Genomic DNA, 27,280 nt, shown 5'->3' with positions numbered 1-27,280 from the left:
AATCAGCTGAATTCAGTTAAAAAAAGATAAGAAAAATAAGGTAACTGCAACTACAGTACTTGTTCGCAGATAAAATCAGGTGGCCAAGAAATTCACTTCAAGAAAATCAGCGGCCAAAAATTATAATTCCAAGTCCATTAAATAGCAAAATTTGTCCTGACAATTATTTCCTAGTTCTGCATACTCATTTACCTTTAATGAAAATGAATGTCTGACTATATCAAACTGCTGTAGCAAATTAGATATGATTAAAAGATTTGTTATTTTTTCCTTTTGAAACAGGTAAAAACTAAAAACGTTAATTATAAATTAAATTTGATAGCCTTTTAAATATTCCACTGCATTAAATAGTATGTTAAATTTGTATTTCCCTTTATAAATATATCTTTTTGGCTAACATATATTTGTAAGCACATGAAATATATTTTAAGCAGCCCGTTTAACTTCAATCGGAACACCACTTTAAAAGATAATGTCTTTTGTAAAAAATGCACTAGAAGCTGAAGAACAAACTCGGGGAGTTTTTCAGACAATAGCACACTGAAATAAGACCAAAAAATTTAGTTTTAAGAATTGATTTACTTGATTATGTATATAAGCCAAAATATGCATATGATTCCCGTGTGATGCTAGCTTAGTGGTAAAGCTGATGGTAATAGTGTTTACTTTTGGGGGTCATGAGTTCGAATCCCATACGCTTTTTGCACCCTGTCTGCAACTTTCTCAGCTCTTTGTTCCAATTTGATCTATATTCGTGTTTTATAATTTATTTCTATTATTATATGCATTAAATATATTGTTTTATATGCATTAAATATATTTATGCTCTTATTTATTTAAATTTCCCCCCGCAAAAAAGTTTGAAAATCATATAATACTAATTTAAAGCATTACTCTGTACATATATATTTGAATTTAACAAACATTCTCTATTCGTAAAAAGCAAATTTAAAGTTAAATTTAAATGAAATTTAATGCAAATAAATAAAAAATTAATTATTGCTGCGAACTAATCTACAATATCATTTAAATTCTGAGAGCATATATAAATCAAGTGCAAGTATCAAAATCCATGAATAAATATATAATTCCAAAAATTTATTAATCCTAAAAAATTTATAAAAATGCATAAGTGAATAATGAGATAGCTTATTAATGCTAAAAAAAATTATAAAAATACATAAGTGAATGATAGGATAGATTATTAATCCTAAAAAAATTATAAAAATGCATAAGTGAATAATAGGACAGCTTATTAATCCTAAAAAAATTATAAACATGCATAAATGTATAACAGGATAGATTTAATCCTAAAAAAATTATAAAAATGCATAAGTGAATAATAATTCATGGATTTTGATACTTGCACTTGATTTACATATGCTCTCAGAATTTAAATGATATTGTATATTAGTTCGCAGCAATAATTAATCATTTATTTGTTTGCACTAAATTTCATTTAAATTTAATTAACTTTAAATTTGCTTTTTACGAATAGAAAATGTTTGTTAAATTCAAATTTCATTCCTTGCAGCAATGGCGCAAGATAATTGTTTAAATTTAATTTATTTTGAAATCCTGTAGATATATATATCTTCGTTTCACTTTTATGTGAATGTATATACATGTGCTCAGACTTTGGGATGTTTACGTCTCTAAACTTTCATTCCAATTAACATGAGACAGTATTAATGCCCTAAACACTTTTTTAACAAAAAATTACTATAATAATTGCTTTTAAATTCAGTCCTCTCCAGCAGAAGCGCAGGAATTAATTAATTATTTCCATTTTCTTTACCTAATGTGTGTATTATATAAAGAGAAAAATCTTATTTTTATAACTTCTATAAAAAGAGATATGAATTAAAAATGTTTAAATTAAAAATAATATTTTATGGATTATGCATAAAATATAACTGCCCATAGTGCATTTTAAAACAAATGAAATTTCTAACAAATTGTCCAGCTATGACCCTGAAGTCAGCAGTTTACAAGCATAGCAAATTTTGTGTAAATATTGTGAACCTTTCTTTACAGTTGCTCTGTATTTTTAAAGTACCAATTATTTTTTAATTCCTTTAACTTTTTTATTTTATTTATTTATTTGTTTATTTTTTCACTAACAGTACATTTTAGTTTTAATAATATATATATTATTTAATTAATATTTAAGGCTTCTAGAAACACATTTTTTTTTTTTAAATTTACTTCAGCTTCTATGGAATTAGTGATGTTCATAATATGCATTATAACCTTACTTATCTAAAAATTGCTAGCATACTTTACTTTCGCAGTTCATAAGCAGAAATAAAAATTTCCAATAACATGGAATTTAGTAAACAAAACTTTTCTGCGTTTACGTCAAGATCCATATCAAATCCAAAACAAACAATACTCGCTTAAGCGGGAAAAATGCAGATGTTCAGCGTCGCAACTCGCGAACTGCATGTTTGGCAGCAAAATATTACAGTGACACCTAGCGGCGGAAAATGAAAATATTTAACGGATACGCAGCAGTGGAAATGCTTGTACGGATGCAGTAGGAGTGTCTTTAATTGACGCAACGCATTCGTACGCAGTAGTGGAAACGAGGCTTTATACTTTAAACTAACCTGCATTCTGGTAGAAGTTGATGAAAGAATAATTACAGAAAAGCCAAAATCATAACATAAAATTTTTAATTTTGCATATGTGATGCTTTCATCTTGTTCTCTTAAGTACAGTGTTAGAAATCATTTATAAAACCTATGTTTAGGCTTTTGCAAATCAAAATTAAATCATGACTTTACAAAGTATGATATATAATGAAATTCCCTTTAATTACATGATTTTGAAAGTTTAAGTGTCTTTGTATATTAGCCATCCAACCAGTACATCAGTTAATGATTCTGACTGCTGTACCAATGACCTTGGGTTTAAATCCCAAAGAAGGCATTGATGTTTGTAAACTTACAGTGTCTGTGTGGTAAGGGGCATTCAAAGTACATGGTGAGTCAGAAGTCCTTTCAAGAGGTTGTTTGCAGGGAAGACGAGTGGGAGACCTATGGACCAGCCCCCTGGGGTGTTGTTCTCTCTCAAAACTGGGACAGAAGCTTAACAGTTAGCTAAGTTAACAATACCCCATTCATCTGTGGTACTACAGAGGTGCTGGCCTAGCTTCTACCTGTACCTGTCTAAGTATATTTCTGATGTTACATATGAACCTATTATGATAAAATTTTTATTTTGAAATTAAAAAATTATTCTATGAATGGTTTATTCTATTCTGACACAGTATATTTATACAGGCTTTATTTCTTAGGCAAAACAATTCACGTGTTTATCCTCAGATCACTGTATATATATTTTTTTTTTTATTTTAAGATACTATCCATAATAAAATGTGTCATTAATTTCAGTATCACTGACAAGTGAGAAAACCTGATTTTTGGAAAATCTAACAATATTTTTCACTTTAATATAATTCAATTTGATAACAAAAATAGTATTTATTTAACAACAGCTGCAGTATTCATTATTTCTTTCTAAACAAATTTAAGTTTTTGAACAACAAATATTTGCATCATGATCGATATTAGTTTAATTTACATTTACAAACAGATTCTTTTGCATTTACAAAGAGTCTTTATCTTCATATTCTCACAATATACATAAACGCTAACTTACAGCAAAATTTGTCAGCAGCCAACGTACGTGCGGCATTTTTACAACTTTGAAAATGTGCATGTTGAACACTTTTTTTTTTTTTTTTTTTTTTTTTTTTAATTTAACATTTAACCTAATTCTCTGCACTTGAAAGGTAGTCACCACTTTATTTCATATAATTCGAAAAGTAATGATGTTTATTTAAGTTGGGCTGGGTAATATCATTTCATGAATGTATTCAACAATACATGAGAATAAAACAACTGCCAATCTTTAAACTTAGATATTTAGATTTATTATTATAGATACCTCTACAACACTATCTCAAACTTAACAGTCGTAGCAATAGGAATATTATTTTCAGAGTTACATAGCACAGTAAGCATGGAATACAATGAAGGAATCAGTTCAAATGAAGATGAGTTCGATTATCCATTGATGAATAATAAAAGTACATCTATGCATAGACTACTTCACAATAGATTAGAGTAAAGCAGTGATGAAGATAAGGATGAGGTAACAGATATAAGAGGGCAAAAAATCAGGATAAAAAATAGTGAATGTGAAAGCAACAGTGATTCCACAAAAGAGAAGAAAATTCAGAATGGATAACGTGCACAGAATCCGAAAAAATACCACAAAGAATATTCTTTGTATCCGATAAAAGAGCCACAAGACAACAAGTATTTTCAGACATTTAAAAAAGAAAAAAATTCGATTTCCGTGGAATCGTTTTTAAGTTAGCCGTAAGAAATTCACCACATATGCAGAAAATCGTCTTGAATTGCTGGTTCGCCCCAGCAAAAAAAGGCCTTGAGTGCAAAGGGTTAAATTCCAAAAATACAAAAAATTGAATAAATAAAAATACTCAATAATAATATAGGTATATTTAATTAAGATTTTTTTTTACTAAAATAGAAATATCACTAAATCTATCAATACATTACTGAAACAAATATTTTAAATCACAAATAATCATACAGGAAATTAGAGTCAATTAACTATATATCTTTGAAACTTTGAGATATTGATTTTTACACATAAATTAAAAATAAATAAATAAAATAAAATAAAAAATTCTAGATGGACAAGAAATATACATATAAATCAGAATCTGCATATATTGCACTGCAAAGCTGCTTCAAATGGTCTAAAACTGAAATTGGAATATTGTATTCAATTAAAAATCGAATCAAATAGCATTTGGCTTTTACAATATCCATTTAATCATCTTTTATGAAAACATTTTATAACACTAGTTGATTTATATCTTTGAGAAAATACATGCCTTTTGCAACAAACTTCTATGATATGTGCAACTGAAGAGTCTCTCTTGGAGATTCTATAAAGTATAAGTCTAAATTTTCAGCTTGATAATTTTAGCATCTTATTTCGAAGTGGCATAATTTATAATAACTAATTAAGAAAAATATTAATAAAAACGTCTAGTTTAATCACAATTCATAAGAAACATATGCTATTATTTCTTGCAATAATATACTCAAACAGAAGTTGTAGAAGTTCATAAGAAACAACAAATCCTGTTGAACTGTAGCTGGTTACTCTTCAAAATCTACAAGACAATTGACTTAACATGTGATATATTATGTCACAAGCATTTTGCCAATTATCTGAGGAGTAAGTTGGGTCCATTTTGTATACCATTTCCTTTGACTCCCTTTCAATAAAATCTGCACTTTTTGTGTGTGTTTTCCATAACATAAAAACAAACCTTACATATTGTCAAAATTAGAAAAATTACAATACTGATATGCCACTGATCTTAAAACGTATCTCATTTTTATGAATTAAATATGAGAAAACTGTATTTTAGAAACTAAATAATATTGTAATTATCAACAACAGTGTAAAAAGATTGAAACTCCAAGACTGAAGTGCATTGAAATTGTAAATTTCAACACTAATTGATACGAGTTTAATAAATTAATAATTTCATTCTCCTGAATCCTCCTTTTGTTTCCTTATCTTCATTTTTTATTAGCATTGGAAAAATTCCAATGCTAATAAAAAAAATTAAAAAAGAAAACAAAAGAAGAATTCAGGAGAATAAAATTATTAATCACATCAATAAATTATTATTATTATAAATCATATCAATATTCATCTTAAAAGCATATTTACAGACATTTTATCAGTAATCTGTACCTGGAAAAGCAATAGCATTTTTTGAACATCCGAAATGGTAGGCTCAATATCTTTATAATACAAAAGAAGTAATTGCAGCAGCTCGCACTATAAAAATTAAAAAGCATTTATATATATATATATATATATACATATATAATTAGAAACAATTATATAACAATAGGATTAAACATAAAACATTAATAGAGGTTTAAGTTTTTAATGAAAATAATTTCATTTTTAATGTTTTACATGGGGGGATGGCTAAGATATGCAAAGAGTTTAGTTTACAATGAGTCTAATTGCAAATGAAAGGGGAGGAAGATACTAATAAGGCAATTCACAACTATTCAAATTTGAAATCTTTACCTGTTCTTTCAAAATGAATGTTGTCCAGTGATAAGCTAGAATTTCAGTCTAAAAATACAAATGAAAAACAACAAAATTTTAATCAATCATGAAGAGAAACTACTCAATGAATAATTGATTGCAGAAGCACATTAAAATGAATTTCATTTATAGTAGTTACTACTTTTTTTAATCAGATTTAAAGTTATAATATATATATATATATATATATTCTTTTAAAAAGCAATAAAAATTATTTACAGGACAATAATTTTTAATCAGTATTATATATTTCTTATTACCTTAAAATGTTATTACATAAAAGGTTCAGTCAATTTAAGTTTTAACTATTCAAAATATGCTTGAAAAGGTGATAAAGGAACCCAATTTTCTTTAGAATACATTGCTCATTTAGCATCCTTTTACACTATACCTTTCAATTTTAATTTTTCAGAATATTATATTAATAAAGAATGTAACTATGATGCAGAAAATACAAATTTTGTTCATGAAATCATCAAATTTCACTTTTTAAAAATTAATACAATTCTTTAAAATTATTACCGTATTTGACGGCATATAAGACGCACTTTTTTTCCTAAATTTGGTCTCAAAAAAGTTACCTGCGTCTTATACGTGAAGGACACAGGTTAACTTTCAATACTGAATGCTATTTTTAGCCCGGATAAAGGTCTAGACACACATAACTTTTTCTACATCTACATGTGTGTGGCCTTCTAAATAAGGGTGTGTCTTATATGCCGTCAAATACGGTATATATAATAACTTCAATACAGGATTCTGCTTTGAATGATGTGCCAAAATGATTATTACATTTACTTGCATATTTTTCCCTTTTGAATGTTTCCTCCCTATTCTCCCTATTCTATTTAGTAACACCTGATACTATATGACAGTCACAAATATGTCTTTAACCCCTTCTTTTGAAACAGTAGAAACCATAAAATTTTCCCCTATTTTAAAAACTGAGATTAATAAAAAAGAAGGGAAAGGAAATATGAAAATAAATATGATATTCTTATTTTTATAGCAATAAGTTAAAAAACTGAAGCATCTCTTATGATCACGGTCTCACAAAACTTTAAATGTTTGCAAAATATTTTTCATATTCTCTTACATAAAGTATTTGAAAAAGATGGTTATAGCATGATTTGTACACATTTCTTTAAATGAAAATTACACACTTTTAAGGACTATCAAAGAAAAAAATTAAGGACATCTCAGAAAATAAGATTGGAGAAATTAAAGAAACTATCTAGGCAACTGTTTTCATTACTCTTGCAATACCATTCTAAAAATAGAACAAAAAGATTATGCATTATTATCAAACACAATCTAATATTAAGCATAGCTATAAAAACAAATTTGAAACTGCTGCTATGATAGCTTGGTAATGGGAGAGCGGAATGATGTATGTAGTCTTGGGCCTGAGTGTTAAGGAAAATGTATAGATATTTATAAGTGTATACCACCATACCATACAAGTGTATAGTATTACCATATCATATAAGTGTATACCAAAATACCATATAAGTGTAAACCACCATACCATATAAGTGTATACCACCATACCGTATAAGTGTATACCACCATACCATATAAGTGTACACCACCATACCATATAAGTGTATACCATACCACCAAAGGTATAGATATTTATTAGTGTCTATCATGATATTTATAAGTGTATAACATCTGTGGGCACATAAGTTTTAGGGGCACTTAAAATACTGTTGAGCTGAAAGTCCTCTTAAGCGATGCAACAATAGATAAAGAGGGGTGGGAAACTGCTGTATCCATCCTTTGGGATGTTCTTCATCAAAATTGAGATAGAACTTCCCTCTTCTCTTCGTCATGCAGACCTGAATAATGAAAATTCCAATAAATTTTAACAATGCTTTAATATGATAGAAAATTCTGCACTTATATTCAGATCACTTTTCAGTCCATGTTACTGAGCAAAATTCTAAAATCCTCCCCTAAATTTGGGGTTTAAATCCCAGAGAATTGGCTGGGTGCATGGGCACTTTCAAGAGTTTCCCCATGTGTATACAAACCAGTTTCTCTTAGAAAGTTCTCCACAAAGCATCCCTCTCTATAGGCAGATACCCTCAAATTCTTTGCCAAAATCAAATAAACTAAAACCACCTAAATTTAGGGTGCAAACACACAGCAAAAAATGCTAGTTTTGATGATTAATAGTTCCATGCTGAAAATATGTGTAGGTACCCCAGGAAAATATTAATTGTGCATATCTTTGTAAATATCATGCATAAAGATCTAAAACTTTTTTATTTAACTAGTAAAAAATAATGAATATATTCCTAATTTGAATTTTTGCTTAAGGGAACTACATAAAAAAATTAAATTTTACATTTAAAAAACTTTCCCACAGCATGAATTTTCAATAGAAACTGCTTTTAATAAAGTTTTTATTTAATTTATAAAATGTATAAATATATTCTTATTTATTTATTTTAAGTAAACTACACAACCACAAGTATAAGTCTAGAATCTATAATTTTAAAAAAATCTGATGTGACTTTCTAACAATTCCATATTTTAAATAGCAATGAGCTTTAAGTAAAACATCATTTTCAGTTAATAGTTTTTAAATAAAACTTAATTTGTTGCTCTAATTAATAAAGTATAATATGAAACTTTTGATTACATTTTATTAGATGTAATCCATGTTTATTAGATAAAAATCCATGAGCCACATGTAAAAACATTTTTTTTTAATTTATTCCAAATGCCCCTTTAATAATATTTTTGTTATAAATTATACTTTATTGAGTTATTTATTATTTAATATTAAATAAAATATAATTTAATTTGTTTTTTATTAAATAAAATTAAGCATTTATAACGCATTTAAAGTACACACTTTGAAACAAATCTGTGTTATTTCTACAGTAATAGTAATAACAAATCAAAATTCATTTTTATCCACATGTGTATCCCCACAATACTTAGGTATGAGTAAGCAATGCTCATTCAACTGCAACAATGTGTTACATTGATTGCTGCAAAATTATTAGGGACTTGGAATAAAATACCAGTTCCAGTTGTCTATTAAAAACTGTTATGAGTTTCATGTACACATGAACATGCTGGCTGTCCAGTTTTACCCAAAATCTAATCAACTCTTAATACAAATGCAGAAAGCTTGTAAGGTATGGCTTGCTTTGGGAGCATAAACTAGTTCCAAATTCCTAATAGACGTTTACAAATTATTGCTATGTTTGAAGTAACTACACAGACAAGAAAAGGTTTAAACAATCTTTTTATTAAACAGAACTTTGAATATAAATGCACTTCTTGTGCGAACAGAATCAACAACCACTTACGGTGATATAACTAAAGTAACACTCGAATTCAAATTTAAAACAAAAACTAGTGGTCAAAGACTATACATTTAAATTTAAATCTAAGCTGGCTCAAATACTCTAACCAGTATATGAAATTCAAATAGCAGCAGCAAAATGCAAAGCCTTATAATTAATTACAAACTTATCAGAACTGACAGAACTTCATAATGTGACAACGAGAGGCTGAAATATGCTCTGTCTTACAATTCAAAAACCTCAGATTAAATATTCAATAACTTAATACTTGTACATTCTGGTGAGGTAACGGAAATAATAAAATAATTTATAATAAAAGCTGAAATTTTAAATAACTGATTAATTTAAATAATAATTCTTACAAACTTAAATGCGAGAAAAAAAATTTTAGAACTTTGATATAAGATGGATGAAAGACAAGACACAGACGTAATTGTAAAAATATGTTATGGAGACCTTAATTCATGCTTATTCACTGAAAACTCGTTACTGAATTTTTGAACTGAAAATACTACCTCTCTTAACTATGCACATTGGTTGATGAGGTAAAAATTAGAGCAGTTGCCACTTTTTGTAAACATCAAATAAATACCTATGAAAACTTAAAGGTTATATATGAAATGAATTAGAATAAGCTATAACACAAATGGATTTAGGATAGGTATCATCTTACTACACATTTATTTCAGGTTATACAAAAATGATACTTTAGTTTGAGATACATATTATTATTATTATTATATATTTATTTATTAAAATAATGTCTTCATTCAAAAATAACTTTAGATTTACATAAAATGTGAATAAATCTATGCCAATCTCAAGTTGCTTTTTTGCCTCCTTTTAAATTTTACACTGGCATGTTTCCCTTACAGTTAGACTTATGCCAATACCTAAAATATGAGACACAGAGGATAACTGAAAGAAAAAAAGGATGATATCACATTTTTATTCAGAGTTCAATATTCTCTGACTCAGATCTGAAGCAATGAAGATAATTTTCATTCAATATAAGATCTTAAAGGAAAAGGTTTTGTTTTTCTGAATGCATTTCATTTATCTTTATATTCTCTTAAACTTCATTTCTTAAATATGCTGAGCAAATAATAAAAACAAAGCATACATAAAAAAGTAAATAATTCTGAAATTAAAAAGATACATGCCATATATGGTCCATGCGAATCTTTTGTGGGCAGTTCTACACCGATGGAAGCCTCCATTTGACTAATAATCTAATCAACAAAATCAATTTAATACAGTGTTTCAATAAATGCAATGCAGTAATTATATTCAAATGTCTTATTTTAATTATCTACTTACTTTTGTTACTACAATATTGTCTTTGTTAACTTTATCTAAAAAACTTTCATATATATCCTACAAAAGAAAGACAAAAAATATAAGCTTACAAAAAGACTGCTCACACATTGATACTTCTATCACTAATTCTTCGTGAGGAGCCTTAAATGCAAGGCTACTTTATTTGTTCAATGAGAAAAACTTTCCCTTCACAAAAATGAAATAGTAATCCTAAAATCCTTACCTTGTATGAATCACCATCATCTTGCCAATGGCTCAGAATATGTTTCAAAATTAGCAAATAATATAAGCGTTCACCAAAATAATAATGCCATACCTATAAACATAATAAAAGCATTTTAATACCTGCATTTCACTACAAAAAAAAAAAAAAAATTCTCTCAAACTACTTAGGATTACTGAAATATAATGCATACAATGGACAGGAATCCATTGAAGTACAATGACAAAGCAGTTGTACTTCAATAGATTTCTGCCCATAGTACAGTTCAGGGTAATGAGGCCACTGATTTCTTGGCTAAGAAGGAAGCTTCTGTCCTTCAAACATCTTAGCCTGGTCTTCCCTACAACTCCATTTAGTCAATTGTTAGGAAAGCCCTAAGAAACTCCTTTTCCCAAGCATTTGCAGAAAGAAATAGATATAAATCATAGTTTAGACAGACTCTTGAAGTACCAGAATGGCCTAGAAAGAAATCTGCCACATTGTTCCATTTTATATCTGGCCTTTGTAAGAACCTTCGGTGCATCAACGTTGCTCCTGACACTCTTCGTTCCTTATGTAATCTTAAGGAAGACATAGACTTGCCACATCTCCGCAAATGTCCTGTCCTTCCTCGCACTTTGATTTTTCAATTCAGGAGCACCACTAGGTGGCAAGGAATTCTAGGTTGAAAGTCCACTACTAGGTTGAAAGTCCATTTACAGCCTATCGATTTTCTTCGTTTTGGCAAATCAACTAATTGCCAAGTGTTGTTTTCTTCTAGTGAATTCATTTCTTCTCGAACAGCTGTGAGCCATTTTCTTTTTCTCATTTTCTTCCAGTTTGGATTTCCTTCCAGATTTTGGCTTCTAGACAGAATGGATATTTTGCATGATATCCATAGTAATCAGGAGGTTTTCCTTTTCTGTTTCTATTCAATCTTCAGAGTTCTAAAGATTCTTCGTCGGATTCTGATATTTCTTGTTTTTCAGGCTCTTCGATTTTTATTTCTTCTTGTTCTGAAATTTCTTCATTTTTATTTCTTCTCGTTCTGAGCTTTCTTCCTTAGGATTTTCTTTATCCTGGTTGAAAGAGATGCTTATGGGCTCATTAGTTCCAGTGTCTTCAATAAATCAGACAAGTCAACTTCTTATGACTATGTCTCCAGGAATTAAAATTCAGTAGCCTTTACTTCTGCTGTCATAGCCGACAAGTATTCCTTCTATAGCAGTATCATCCAGTTTGTCCCTTTTAAATTTATGGATGTAAGCAAAAGCTTTGTACCCAAATGTCCCGAATTTATTGTTTGTAAGAGCAATAAATTGTTTTAGTTTAGATATTATTTTTTTCTTTCATTAGGTAAATCATTGTAAACCTACTGTAATCATCAATAAAAGTTACAAAGTATAGGTAATCATTGACAGACTGTGTTTGTATGGTCCTAAAACATCAGTGTGAATGAGTTCAAGTGTTTACAAGTTGTTTGATTGCATCATTGTCTTTGTGACCAAGGTATCTATGCCAAAGTAAAACACAGTTTTAATTTTTACACTGAAATGCTAGGCGAACTAATGGTTCATTATTCCTGTGGATTGGTTTATTTATATAAAGATTGTTAGTTGCATGACATTCTAGAATAATTTGATCTCCTTTCATGATCATACATTTATTTCCTTCAAACAGAACTCAAAGTCCCTTTTGCATTATTTTCTTAACTGAAATTAAATTTGTTTCTAATCCAGGAACATATAAAACCTCCGATGAAAGAACTTCACTTATTTTTTGTTTAGCATTTAATGTTTTAAAACGGACAATTCCTATTCCTTTAGATTTAAGGCTTTGCCCATTCGCAATTATGATGTCTGACAGATTTATGGCTTCAAACTCCGTGAAATATTTTTTATTATTTGCTAACTGATTACTTGCACCACCATCAAAAGCAAATCTCTCTGCTGATTGAACTACACCTGGATGCAATTTCCAGTGTTTTATTTTTTGTTTCTTCTTGATTCATCCCGAGTTTACACGCATTCTTTGCTTGGCGATTTTTAGAATCTGCCTTTCTTCAAGTTTTTTCATGGTTCTTTTATTTTTTATTTTTATTTTTTATTTATTTATTTATTTATTTATTTATTTATTTATTTTTATTTTTTTTTTTTTTGGGTCTCGATTTTAGATGAAAACACTGATTATTTTTGTCACAATATGAGGAAAACTTTTCTTTGTTTTATTTAGAAATGAGGCTTTAAATGCCTTTGAATCTGATGAATTATTTTCACTCTCTTATTAAATTTCTCAAATAATTTTCCCTTTATGAATTCTGGGGTTAGTTCTGTTTTTGATCTCACTTCTAGAGCAGTTATCAGTGTATCGTAAGAACTAGGCAAAAGCAAAACAAAGCAAAAGTGCTGAAATATGATTATCCTTTATGTCCTCACCTATTACTTTAAGCTTATCGACTAACACCAGTATTTACATGAGTTAGCATATTTCCATTTTCCTCAAGCTTCAAACTGTAAAGCTTTTGTAAAAAAAAAAAAATAGTTTACTTGAGAGATTAGACCTTTTGTGCACCTGTCTGAGTTTATCCCAGTTGCCTTTAGCAGTAGTTTCATGTTTACCATGAATTATTTTTATATTTGTGCCTAGTGAAAAGGACAGAAAAATAAAGGGAAGATAAACAGGTTCAAAAAATAACTTCTAGTATCTCTACATATAATAAAAGAAAGAGTCTGTCTGTGTGTGTGTGTGTGTGTCTGTTGTTCGTGTTGCGCGTAAGCTAATAGACCCACGGCTACGAAATTTGGTACATAGGTGCATCTAGACAAGAGCCAGTGCACCTCGAAGCAATTTTTTCGAAATTCGAATTAAAATTTTTTTTATTTTATGTTTTGTGACGAAATCGCATCATTTTGAGACATAATGGACTATAGAAAGGCAAGATTTTACTCTACACACTCCGTTTTCACATCGTCATGAAACGTAGGCACTTAGCTATTTTACGAACTTAAAATAAATTTTGTGTTTCAATAAATCAATTAAATACGAATTTATTTAACAAAAAGAGCTTAAGACCTTTTCAACGTGATTTTTTCTAAAAACGTTTATTTTTAAAAATGTATAGCTCATTTTTCTTTGAATTTTGGACACGTTAAACTTTTATCCTTGTGACTGCTTTTACAAAAAGAATTTTGGGAAAATGATAATATTTTGTATTTTTAAAAATTTTTTTAAATGAAGCTTCCGAGTACATTTCTCATATCTCACATCTTTAAAAATGTGATTTTGACAACACTTTTCCTGTCTTACTGTTGTTGATAGATTTTTGATGAAACTGCAGTTGATAGATTTTTGATGAAACTGCATCATTTTGAATAGTTTCATTCTTTTAGTAATATGGGTTTTGCAACAATTTTTCATCGTATTTCTTATGTCACTGTTTTTAAGAGATTGGCATATTTCATTGTCATTTATATATATATATATATATATATATATATATAATACATTTTTATTGATTTTTGCTTGATAAAGTTGTTCTGCAGAGTAAAATTCTGCGCGGAATTTTATGTTTTTTGAGTTGCTTTCATATTATTTTTTGCTTATTTCACTGTTTGTAAGATATTGAAAAGTTTTGCATGATCTTTTTTTCTTCAACGGAAAGTTGGTTAAATTTTTTATTAGGATAATTATTATTTGTATTAAGGGATATAGCTTATTTAATTGTAAATTTTTTTCTCTTGAAAACATAAGATAAAATATCATTAATTATACTTTGCTTTTCAGAATTTTTTGTTTTTTGTATTCTTTTATGTTATTTATTGCTCATTTCACTGTTTTTAAGATATTGAAAAGTTTTGAGTGATGATTTTTTTAGGAAACAAAATTAACCTCCTTTATACCATTTGAGTTCTTAAGATTTTGCAAAGGGAAGTTGATTAATTTATTTATTAGGATAATTAATATTTGTATTAAGGGATATTGCTTATTTCATTGTAATTTTGTTATACGTAATAACTTTTTTTTATGAAGTTGTTCTGCAGAGTAAAATTCTACGCAGTTTTTAAATTTAACGTTTGGTGTTCCCTTCAGCCAATTTTCCGGTACATTTAAAAGCCAGACGAATATTATCATTATTCTGAAGAAATTTATTAATATTATAATATTCTAAAAAAATCATCGAAAAATTCACATATCTCAGAATGAAAAATAATCTATGGAATAGCCTATCTAATCTTAAAATGGGCAAAAATGTTGATAAATCACCAAATTTAGAATCGTTTAACAAAAGAATTTACATCTGCAAAAGGGAAAATTTGTTTAACAGCTCTTCATTAGAGAAAATGAAATTAGTTCAAAATGCTTAACTTTTATTTCTTGCCCAAAAATTCAAATATCGCACTGTTTGTATTAGAAATAGGAACGAATTATAACCCATAAACTCATTCAAAAAATAACCATATTTGTCAGTGAATCGCTGAAAATATTCCTCCAAAATGCTTATTCGCACTCAAAATGGCAGTTGTAAAAACAGAGAGAAATTTTAGATGATTAAAATTAAGGACCTTTTGCGATTTTGGGCGAAATTAAGGACTTTTAAGAACCAAAAATCAATTCCAAAAAACCCAAGGAGTTTTAAGGACTGTATGAACCCTGTAGTAAAAGAAGAAATCCAAAAGGAGGTTGTACATGAAAATTGCAAACGAATACATTTATTTTATACATAATAATAATTTAATAAGATTCATTAGAGTTTTCATAATATATATCAAGAGAACATTCAATAGTTAGTTATTGTGAGAGTTTTAACCTTGTCCTTACATGAAGGAGTGAGAAGAAGGAAGAACACATTGCTCAGTTAACTGTTCTGTAGCGTACCTAGGTTATATTATTTACTGTGCTATTGCCGACTGTTCATCACAGCATACCAACAGCTACTTACATAAATACTTAATCAATAGTGGAAAAGCAAACCAAACCATTTTAAAAACATAAACTTTTTACTTTTTCCCAGGCCTTCCTTTTGAATGCCTCATATATTCCCGCTTTACTTTCTATTTAGTTACCATGTTGTCGTCATAATGTAATCTTTTCAATCATCATAATGTAATACGGCATAAATGTGATGAAGAATGGGTGTAAAGTATGCCCATTATGGTAAATGATTAATAATAGAGAAAAACTTCTCAAGAAGTGGTTTGTCCACTTAAGAAGTTTTAACTCCATAACATATATATTTGATTGCAACTGCATTATATGATTATGCATTAATAACCAAGTTTAATAAAAAAAATTTAGCTCTTTAGCCTATCATTTCATTTTTTTCAAATCTTATGTTTTTGGTTTTTTCATTTATATTTCAATTAAATTACACCTATATTGTTTACCATTTCCAGTATCACTTAACATTGTTAACACATTTCTTTTATGATTTTTGGAAAGCAGATAGATTTAATTATTGTTTTAAATTATATATATGTGTGTGTGTGTGATAAAAACTTGGAGTAAGCTTCAACGGATTGATGATGGTTCTCAGCGTTGTAACTTGGACAGAATGCTGCATAATTAGAAAGATGACACTCGAAGGAGAAACTTGTAGGCAGACGTAGCAGAACTGAGCATAATCTTTATTAATGGACATGAACTAATTATCCAAACCATATTTTTTATTACACATGATCACGAACAACAACGTGCACTATTTATATAGAGTATCACATTTTAAATAATGGCGTAGTTAGCAGCATGACAAAGCACAGTGTCCAAGCGGTAAGAGAGCTGCAAGCTAACAATATGGCAGTCTGTTAAGATAAAGGTTTTGGTTTAAGTTACAAAGGTTTCAGTTCTCAGAGTTATGTCATCAGCATTGTGCAGGGCATGCAAGATGGACTGATCTACAAATGACACAATTCAGAGAAGTTATTATAATTTTTAGAACAGAGAGGGAGAATTAAAGGGTTACCATTAGTTTAAATAATAATTTACATATTTTTTATATTACATATTTACATATATGTATATATATGCAGTGGAACCTTGCTTAACGAGCATAACTGGGCCCTGAATCCTACTTGCAATACAAAACAGGAAGAATCATGAAGGATGAATGCATGAATTAATGCAAAATAGGATTATTTCTATTCCAAAAAACAATACTTAAACAAATTTATAATAACGTAATTCATTATATGCTCTTCATGTTCGGCTCCTGGCTAGGTTTTGCCTTTAGCTCATCGATGTCATTACCATCCACCTGTAGCCCCATATTCTTGGCCCAGAGTTATCTATTACAGGCACTTACTCAAGGGATTGATTTTTTTTCATTAACAGAGTCATATTTTTGCATTTTGTTTTGCTTGTTATGTAAATTACACATTATTGGAGGTGCTCGTTAAGCAAGGTTTGACTGTATTTAATAAATATACAATTAAATAGATTATTTAAATATATATTAATTAAGAAAATTATAAGGAAAGATGAAACTATATTAATTTTTTATAAAAAAAAATAATGAATTACCTCCAATATCAAAGAATGAACATGGCGTTCACTGAGCAATAGGGCCTAAAAAAATAACAAAATAAAAATTTCCAATTGATTTCAAATTGATGAAACATTTTAAAGAAACTTATGCATAATATTTCTCATTAGATTTGGTTTTGAAATCAGCAAACAAATACTTTTCTAGGACAAGTACAGTAACCAGAGAAATTCAAGCTAAAACTGGACATACTGGGTAAAGTAAATTTTTTAAAAAAATTACAGCTACTTATTTTAATATTTAAATTTCAATATTGATATGGATGAGAAACAGCATGAGTTTTATATGATATTATATTGATGTAAAAGACAATTTTTCGAAACTGATATTATATGAATTCCCGTTCACCCTTTGCTTTATTACTTACAGTAATGTATTTTAACAGATTTTAATTTATATCAATGAGATATTTTCTTAAAAATAAAAATAAAGATTTTAACTATTAAGAAATGTCTTTATTGCTTTTAAATTGCTCAGTTTGTTAAGCAATTACAGAGTTACTAAATTCAAAATTAAAATTAAGGATCTTATGTTATATGCAAGTAGCAAGCAATATTTGCAAGGCGAGTAAAAAAAATTGCCACAGTAGTATAAAATGAAAATAACAGTTCAAAAAGTTTGGAAATACTCTACTTAGGACATTTCTAATGTCAAACACAAAAATCTAGCACCATCTTGGTCTTATTGTAATAGGTTACATTCCAAACAAGCAACTTTCTAGAATATGTTAATAATATATATTGCAGAAAGTCTGTTTTAGAAATTACTTTGGTATTTACTAACTAGCAATTTAATTTCAAAATGGGCATTTTTTTTTTTTATATATATATATACAACTTAATGCGGTTAGAGTAATAACAGAAAATATTTAAGTAGCATAAACCTTGGTTCTTTAATACAGATTTCTATTAATCTCAAATTAAATATTTAAAAAAATTATACCGACTTAATTTATGATGCGAGACTTAATTATAAACAAAATAGATACACAATCCAGCAACAATTGATTATTCACACACCTCTCCAAAAGATAAATGACTTTCAACACTCCTCTTTGAAAACTATTCTAAGACAAGTGGTATCATGGGTTGCCTATTTTGGTGATACATTTTGCTGCCTTAGGAATATTCTTCTGGAGGTAGAGAGCACATAATCAAAAAGAACTCAAACTGGTAATTTTAAATATCCAAACAGAAATACACTAAATATTTCAATTCAAATCACAGTAACATCTACTTTCATAACCAAGTTGCTCTAGACAGCAGATTATTCCCAGACAACAGATTATTCACACTTCTTTCCAAAATGTCGCAAAATTATAGAGACCAATCTTTTACCAAGCTTACATGCAAAAGGCAACAGCCATTTTGAAAATGGCACAAAAAAGCAATGACTCGATAAAATTAAAAAAGCAAGAAAACATCCATAATAAAACACTTACCTTTTTCAAGAAATTCCAAGGTAAATTTTTTTCACTGTTGTTTGCCCCAACAAAGCAATCTGTTTTCACTTAAAAAACAACAGAGAATTGCACAAATTCAGCATTGTGCACAAATTTCAATCCATGAAATTTAGATGTTTAAGAAATACAACTCCATGGAATGCAAATTTTTGCATAATCTAAGATTGGGCTAAATGCCATATTTATAAAGAAATGAAACACTTCTTTTTTTATCAGCTGGAAAAGTTCATAGTCCCCTTAATTTATTACAGAAGGGGGGAAAATGTAAAAATGTAGAAAACCAAACACTAATCATAAAAATGATCATCATATTTTAAAGGTGAAAAGCTGTACTCATGGGCTGCATGTGTGCATACCTGGGTTGCCACGTAAATACACTTTGGTGATATCATGGGTTGCCTATTTTGGTGATACATTTTGCTGCCTTAGGAATATTCTTCTGGAGGTAGAGAGCACATAATCAAAAAGAACTCAAACTGGTAATTTTAAATATCCAAACAGAAATACACTAAATATTTCAATTCAAATCACAGTAACATCTACTTTCATAACCAAGTTGCTCTAGAGACTGTGATTAGCTAAGGCCAATTGCTATAATAGCACTCCATTTTGGATCCTTAATAATCTATTGCCATTTGTGTCTTCGCTGAATGGGCCTCTTAAAATCTGATCATATAAAAGACCTCTTAAGAGACTAGTGGGGGGCACACGATTTTTAAGTTCCATACTTCAGTGTTTTCAATCAAAATAAAGTGAATGCAGACAAGGTCATTCAGTCATTAGAGATGCTTAAGGTTTTCACCAACAAAAAGCATGTTCCTAGATCCTACTCATTACTCATGAGATCATTCCAGTGGCTTCTAAGATGCACTAGACACTAGGAACTAGAACTTAAGACACTAGCACTTAAGACACTATGAATAAGTAATAATAATAAGAGTTGTGAAACATCAGGAAGTAATTTTTTAATTAATATTAATTACAACATTAAGATGACAATATAAAATAGCATAAAATCACACTTAAAATACAAAATACAGCATAGATAATACAAGTGAAAAATAGATAATACTATTTCTGTAAGTTTTTAAACTTTACTTTTTCTGAACAACAGAAAAAAGTTTGAATGACGTTCACATTTAAATAAAATTGTATCATACTTTGTATGTGAAAATCAGTTTTATCAGTTACTTTTCGATTCAGTGATAAAAATGAAATTCTACATACTAAATTTTTACACTCCTCAAAATTATTATCACATATTTCAAATGAATTAAATAAATTAACTATATACAAGTGTGCAAAACTTCAGAAACAAATTCATGTTTCAACATACAACCATGAAATTATTAAAAAGGGCTTTTTAAGATCAGTAAATGAAAAGTCAGTACAGAAGAAAGGTAATGCATAAGGAAACATCAGCACCATGATGTCGGATGGTACAACAGGGCACACAAAATGTGAAATGCAAGCTAAGGCAAATTAAAAATATGAAAGGAAGGCACAATTCCAGGCATTCTTCTGCAAGTGAAAGTGAGACTGTATATGCATATGGCTACAAAAAACATCAAGATCCTTCACAAGAGGTAGAATGATTGGCCAGAATGGGCATGGTTTGACATCTGCTGTCACAAAATTTCAAACTGATAAAAGTGTTGTTTCTCAGACTCAGAAAATAACAGATACAGCTGTAAGAATATTTGATAGTGGTTGGCCAAGGAAAACAATGGTGATTGGTGACCAATATATTGCCTTGCACGAAAATGATTGAAACCAGAAAGCAGGCGAAAGCTGCTCTTCAGTTGCATATGGCAACCAAATAGATGCCCTGGTTTACTGTGAATAGACGATTTCATAAAAATCACATATATGCTTGCCTTCCTGAGCACTGCACATCAGTGGTAACAGCCCGTTGGCAGCAAAATTTACAGTGGTGCACAGAAAACCAAAGACAGGGCATTGTCAATGGAATCCTGCTCTCCTTTACAGATAAGAGTCAACAGTTTGACAAACGATTCTTGGCACCATTTGATATGGAGAGCGAGGGACATGCTTTCATCCCATTAACATCAGGGAAAGAGACCGCTGGGGTGGTTCCAGCATGCTTGTATGGCAAGGCATTATGATAAACAGATGGATAGAGCTCCACATTTTTGACAGAGGTTCACTTGCCAGAGAACATTTCTGTGATGAAGTTATCTTCCTACTAGTGCATCTTTTCTGGAGTACCATTCATTTCAATTTTATTTTTATAGAAGAGAATGCATGGCCACATAGGATTCATGCTGTTGAGGAGCTCCTTTTCCCACTGAAAAGGAATGTAACACATTAGGGAGATGCCTGGCAGCACAATCTTACCCTCCAGAGAACATCAGACACCTAAAGCAGATGCTCCTAGAAGCATGGGAATTCTTACCCCAAGAACTGTTAGATAAGCTGTTGTTTAGTATTAACATACGATGCAATGCAACTGTTGCAGTTAGAGGAGGTTATATCTCTTAATAAGGCTTTTTGGTTTGTGGTTCTCCCTCTTAGTACAGTTTTTTTTTTTTTTTTTTGGGGGGGGGGGGGGGTTACTGTTGCCATTCTGTCAATAAAGCTTTTTTTTTTTATTTATTCCATGCTGTATACATCCTATTAATTTTTTATGCTACTACATTTTCATCCTCCTTTAAGTACTGCATTGTGCCTCTGTAGTAAGAATTTCATGTTTCGCAGATAATTTTTGTAAAATTATGGCCAAAATCAGAAAAGTTGCTTAAGTTTTGCACACTAGTTTATTAATTGTTATAATATTTTCATACCTCAAATGATTTCTGTGTGCCCTTATATTCATAAGTGATATATGAAACAAACAGCTCATAGCACTGCATATGATCAACATCCTGAAATTAGAAAATTATAAGATGAAAATCAGAACTAAATTCAGATTCAATTCAAAAGGAAAACAGGAAGAAAATAATACTCAGTTATACAAATATACTGATCTGGTTTTATGCTAATTAATCAGCTAGCTTATGTTGTCCATATTTTCATTTCTATTTTTATCAGTTCCCACCAGGATGCAAATCAGTTAATGCATTTAAATGCAGAGTTCTTGAGTTCAGATGAGAATCTTTGACAGCTGTCACTGGCCAGTTATTTTAAAACTTCTAACTACTGATTTGGATTACATAAGCCAGGCTTAGCTTTACTTGGCATAATTGCTTCATGAAAAACTGAAGGCTGAGTCAAAAATTAATAGGTAAGAGTTACTTTAATTTCATTTTAGGATTTGTTCTAAATTTCCCACAACTTACAGATTTTGCATTTTCTGTTACTGACTAGCTTATGCAACCATCGGGCTGGCAAGTAAATCAAAAGATTTATTTTAATCTTTTAGCTAATTTAATTTTACTGTTATTTCAGAAGTAAAATGCAGGCATAAATTATCTGTTAGTCTTTATGGTTATAGGAATTAATACTTAGAATACACATAAACTGTACGATAAACAGTGTTGATTTATGAATAGCTAATCACCAGTTTGAATGAATCTCAAAGTATGTTTAAAGGGAGGGAGATATGTGTCATTACTACTTTAATAATTAATTTTTGACTCTGCTTTTGAATTGGCATAAATACTGAAAGCAAACAAAACTTATCTTCAAAAACCGCAATCCAATTACAACATACTTTTCAAAAGAAATATTGATCAAGACCAAAACCTGATTAATAATAACAAAAATATATTGATAAAGAAGCACAAAATCTGAAAAAAAATACTTAAAACATTTTCAAAAGCTTATAAAATTTATTCAACAGATTTATATGTGCCAAATTTTATGTAAAAATAAATTGCAAAGTTATAAACAAGATGACAAATGAAAGTATGTTAGTTTCCATCAAGGACAGTAAGTAAAATTGTTATAATTTTCCTACAAACACAATTTTCACCAAATTTAGTAAGCAATACAGGACAGCCATATCCATATACTATGAAAAGCCATATAAGCATACTATGAATTTAATTTGCATCACTTTATATAATCACAAAAAAGCATAAAAAATTGCAGCAGATTATTTCATATTTTAAATATGAATTCTTTAAAAACGAAATAGCAAGAAACCACAAAAAGAGCTAAATACACAGAAAAGAGAACAACTCTTATAAACAATAGAGTTACCTGCTGAATGTTAGCTCGAATCTACAATTTCTACAACTTGATTTTTCACCTGCGACTTTTCACATTAAGCTTACATGAAAATTCATATAGAAAAGTCACAAAATAGGATTAAATCAAAGCTGGCTTCCAGCTTAAGTAATATAGGCAACTGCCTATATAGGTCACCAGGTACCAACAAAGTTGCTCTCACTAACAGTAATTAAGTAAAGATATATTTCCTTTTGAAATAATACATGGAGCATGACTGTACTAATCACCCAAAGCATTGAAATGCTGGAGCCAGGGCCTGCGTATAATGTTTTGTTAAATTGATTTATATATTCTACGTAGTACAAAGTTCAAAATCAGGATATCCCTTATAAAGTCTATAAATGGAGATATAAAAACAACAAGAAACAGGTGCACCATAAATGTGATTTTTCTCCAGACTAAGTGGAGATTCCTGCATGTTGCTTTAAACACCTGCTGGACAGGGAGTTGCACCATGGCCAAAAGTAGTGTAGCGATTGACATTGCATTGATGGTGGCCAAGGTCATACTTTCAGCCCTAGAATGGGGCCAGTGATACACATTTTGATGCCCAATGCAATCTCTCTAAGCCCTAAATTTTGCTATTTGGTACCTTCCTAAATTCTAAACAGTCTGCAGCCTTTTAATTCTTCTGTGCAGTGCTTCTCCCAAATTCTAAAATTTCTATCATCCCTAATTTTTGTTGCTTGGTGCTGTCCAAATTATGAAATTTTTGCTGCCTCTAAGTTCTAACACACTGTTAGGCCGAACAAGCTGCATCTGCTCTGGTGCAGGCATGGGAGGGTTAAAATTTTTTGATCTGACCTAAACAGTAAGTGAAATGCTGCCATATTTACATATCATCTTACTAGATTAGGAGTGATGACCTAAAATCCAGAAATTTCCAAAATTAAGAATCACCAAAGTCCCAAGGATTCCAAATCTCAGACTTTGTACTGTATTAAACAAATATTATTTTTTCATACAAAGAAATATTTTTATTGAAATATTATTTTATCCTTAAACGTACATGTGATTATAGATATGATAAAAGTGCATCTAAAAATAAATTACTAAATTCTGTTAAAATAACTGAAGCAAAAGTAATAACTATATAAAATAATAAATGATTGGTATTATTACACTTACAAGTAACTTGCTCAGTTTATTCACAAAATCAAACTGGCTTTCTTCCACAGACTTTTTCAACAAATCTAAAGATGCTTGGCTGTAAGCAATGAAGCAGTTTTAAGAATAATAAAAAGTATTTAAAACATCAATACAAGTTCATAAAAAAATTTAAAAACAATTAATATTTTTAAAAATTACTTATTTCATAATATACTATATTCACGAAGGAAAAAACTGTAAAATATAAGTAATCAAAAAGTTTTATTTTTCAAAAAGTAAAACTAAAATTAATGTTCCTAAATCTTATATCTGTAAGACAAAAATTAGGTAAAACAAAATATTTACTTAAATTAGCAATGGCTCCTTAATTCTTCATTTTAATTTGCGCATTTCCCCTTTCCATTCTAAAAACAGCAATTGATTATAATAAACTTTCCAGTATTCTGATGATAATAAGCCTTTAACCAATAATAATTTTAGAGCTTTATTAATTATCCATTCAAAATGAAATCTAACCCACTCTTAATTAAGATTTTGTCCTGAACACAATGCACTTTGTTTCTACTTCTGTTGCCACTAAGACACTGCCGTGCTGCTTTCTTCCTATCACAACAATATAAAAAATATTAATGTTTTGAAACAGAAATATTTAGTGTGACAATTTCTAACTGAAAATTTAGCTACAATAAAATAACATGATTTAAATCTGATACGACTGCATCTTATTGTATCTATATTATTTCCAAGTTTATTCTTCAGTACAGATCATTTATACATGTTTTAAAAATCTATCTGTGTCATTCCAAAATCAACACATTTTTATTAAAGTTGACAGGATATCTCAAATGTGTGGGCACTTCCAATGGAAAAGTCATTCACCCAGCTCTTCAAGATTTATTTATCTAACAATTGAAATAAATGCCTGCTTAACTTCTGCTCTGCTGATCATTTGTGGACATATTCCTACAATCAAAAGTTCTAATATCTAGTACCAAGAAGTGAAAAAACAAATTTCTATCATTGTACTGATGTGGCTTTTAACATACCATCACGTAACCTACCAGTGCTTCAAAACATAATGAAGCATAGTATTTATAAAGTGAAAGAGATTTAGCAATGTTCTAAAGTACTTTGAAGGTCATTGATCTGTGCGTTATATACAGCTTTGCTCAACTCTTCAGCAAATAAATTAGGTCACATTTTTTTCACTGGCACAGGATTGAAAATTCTGCTTGGAAGTGTGGATACAAGAAAATTTTCACTTTTACTTTCCATAAATGAATTTACATTAGAATTTGATATTTTTCTTACTATATTGAATTTTTAAAATGCAACATTATTGTTGAACAAAAAAATAATTTTACAATATTAGAATTTTAATTTTAATAATTTGATTTAGCAAAGTAAATAAAAAAATTTAAGATTTTTTTAACTATATTTAGAGAATGTTATTAAGATTGTATGGTTACTATTATTTTGCGTAACCAGTTATTTATAATTTTAGCTATTACTGTCGCTTCTCTTTTCTACTTAACTACCAGAATGCAAATCAGTTCAGTCTGAGAGTAGTTGAGGTTTTGAAGTTGCAAGATAGAATGTTTTTCTATCTTGTATTTTCACTTACCTATAAAACAAGGAACCCCATGGTCTGACAGCAGTAAGCAGTTTGATAAAAAAAAAAAAAAAAAAAAGAAGAAGAAGAAGAAATTTTCATTCACAAATAGTGATCGCCAAGATACAAAAGAGGGAAGAAGGTAGTAAAAATTTAAACTAATAAGGGGTATTGAAATAAAGAAGACTACAATCACCCCAGAAAGAGAAAAAACTCTCTCAGATCCACAAAATACATGACAACGTTATATATCCTCTCTGGATATTTTTAAATATGTGTGAAACCAGAGGATTAATCCAAAACCATGTTTATTACCAAATCAGGCATTTATGCCTTTCTGAGAATGCCATTTAGATTACGCAGTGGACCCACCATGTTTCAAAGGGCTATGGACATCTTAAGACCTGTCCTTGGGAAAAGCACGTTTATTTATTTAGACGGCATTATTGTTACTAGCGGGACTATAGACAAATATATTCAAGGTTCACATGAAGTGTTTTCGTTTTTTAAGGAAGCAAGGTTAAAAATAAATGTAACCAAAAAAATTCACTACTTAAGCTGTAAGATATCTCGAATGGGATAGAGACAAAAGGTTTAAAAATAATTGCAATAAAAGATTACCCTCTACCTATTACAGTGAAGAAGTTCACCTCATTTCAGGATTTGTAGTCCTATCATAGGACTTTTATCAATGATTTTGCTCACACAGCGCAACCACTATTGAACTTAAAAAGAAGGAAAGCCAGGTTTACCTAGTCAACTGAAGCAAATACAGACAAAAGACTAAAGACTAAAAACTGCTTTAATCCAAGGACCAGTATTAAAATTCTATGACACCCACAGGAAGTTAGAAATCTCCACAGGTGTACAGATTTTGTGCTAGAATCCATGCTTAAGCAAGACAGTTATGCACCTGTAAATTCCATGGAAGCCTGTGGTCTTCCATGGAATTTACTGATGCTGTTAGAGCCAGTTATATAATTAGAAAGACACTTAATACAACACAAAAGAATTATATCACTACAGAAAGAGAAAGTTAGCAGTTCTTTTGACAGTTTAGAAATTTCAAATTTCTTTTAGGAAATCATCAATAAATATTTACATAGATCATGCTGCTGGCGTTCATTTGTATTCCGGGAAGAATTTACCACCAAGACTCATAAGACGGGCTTTTTAACTACTAGAATACAACTTAACAATTAAACATACTCCCGAGAAAGAAAATGCTGTTGCAGAAGCTCTATAGAAAATAAAATTAGATGACAAAGGGAATGAATTCAATGTGAGTTTAAATTTTGCTTTAAGCATTTTACATCCTTGTGAGACAATTATTTCT

General features: G+C 29.5%; 1 protein-coding gene across 4 annotated transcripts in view; it reads right to left on the bottom strand.

The window, feature by feature from the left end:
* The window catches only part of Nup188 (nuclear pore complex protein Nup188), a 281,814-nt gene that overhangs the window by 225,519 nt on the left and 29,015 nt on the right, over window positions 1-27,280 (bottom strand). For all 4 annotated transcript variants that reach the window (XR_015042153.1, XM_085820546.1, XM_085820547.1 and 1 more), the window contains exons 4-11: window positions 24,351-24,429; window positions 21,833-21,913; window positions 17,545-17,589; window positions 11,050-11,142; window positions 10,827-10,883; window positions 10,670-10,738; window positions 6,160-6,207; window positions 5,812-5,898 (exon numbers count right to left, since the gene is read on the bottom strand). Coding sequence is in view for 3 of the 4 variants with exons in the window: in XM_085820546.1 (XP_085676672.1) it covers window positions 5,812-5,898; window positions 6,160-6,207; window positions 10,670-10,738; window positions 10,827-10,883; window positions 11,050-11,142; window positions 17,545-17,589; window positions 21,833-21,913; window positions 24,351-24,429 (559 nt within the window). In the remaining variant the exon portion in view is untranslated. The remainder of the gene's footprint in view (window positions 1-5,811; window positions 5,899-6,159; window positions 6,208-10,669; window positions 10,739-10,826; window positions 10,884-11,049; window positions 11,143-17,544; window positions 17,590-21,832; window positions 21,914-24,350; window positions 24,430-27,280) is intronic.

Source organism: Stegodyphus dumicola, chromosome 7, assembly GCF_044657685.1.
Source record: "Stegodyphus dumicola isolate Sdum_Otavi_A_Nest chromosome 7, ASM4465768v1".
Classification (NCBI taxonomy): domain Eukaryota; kingdom Metazoa; phylum Arthropoda; class Arachnida; order Araneae; family Eresidae; genus Stegodyphus; species Stegodyphus dumicola.
This window is presented reverse-complemented; position numbering and strand designations above follow the sequence as displayed.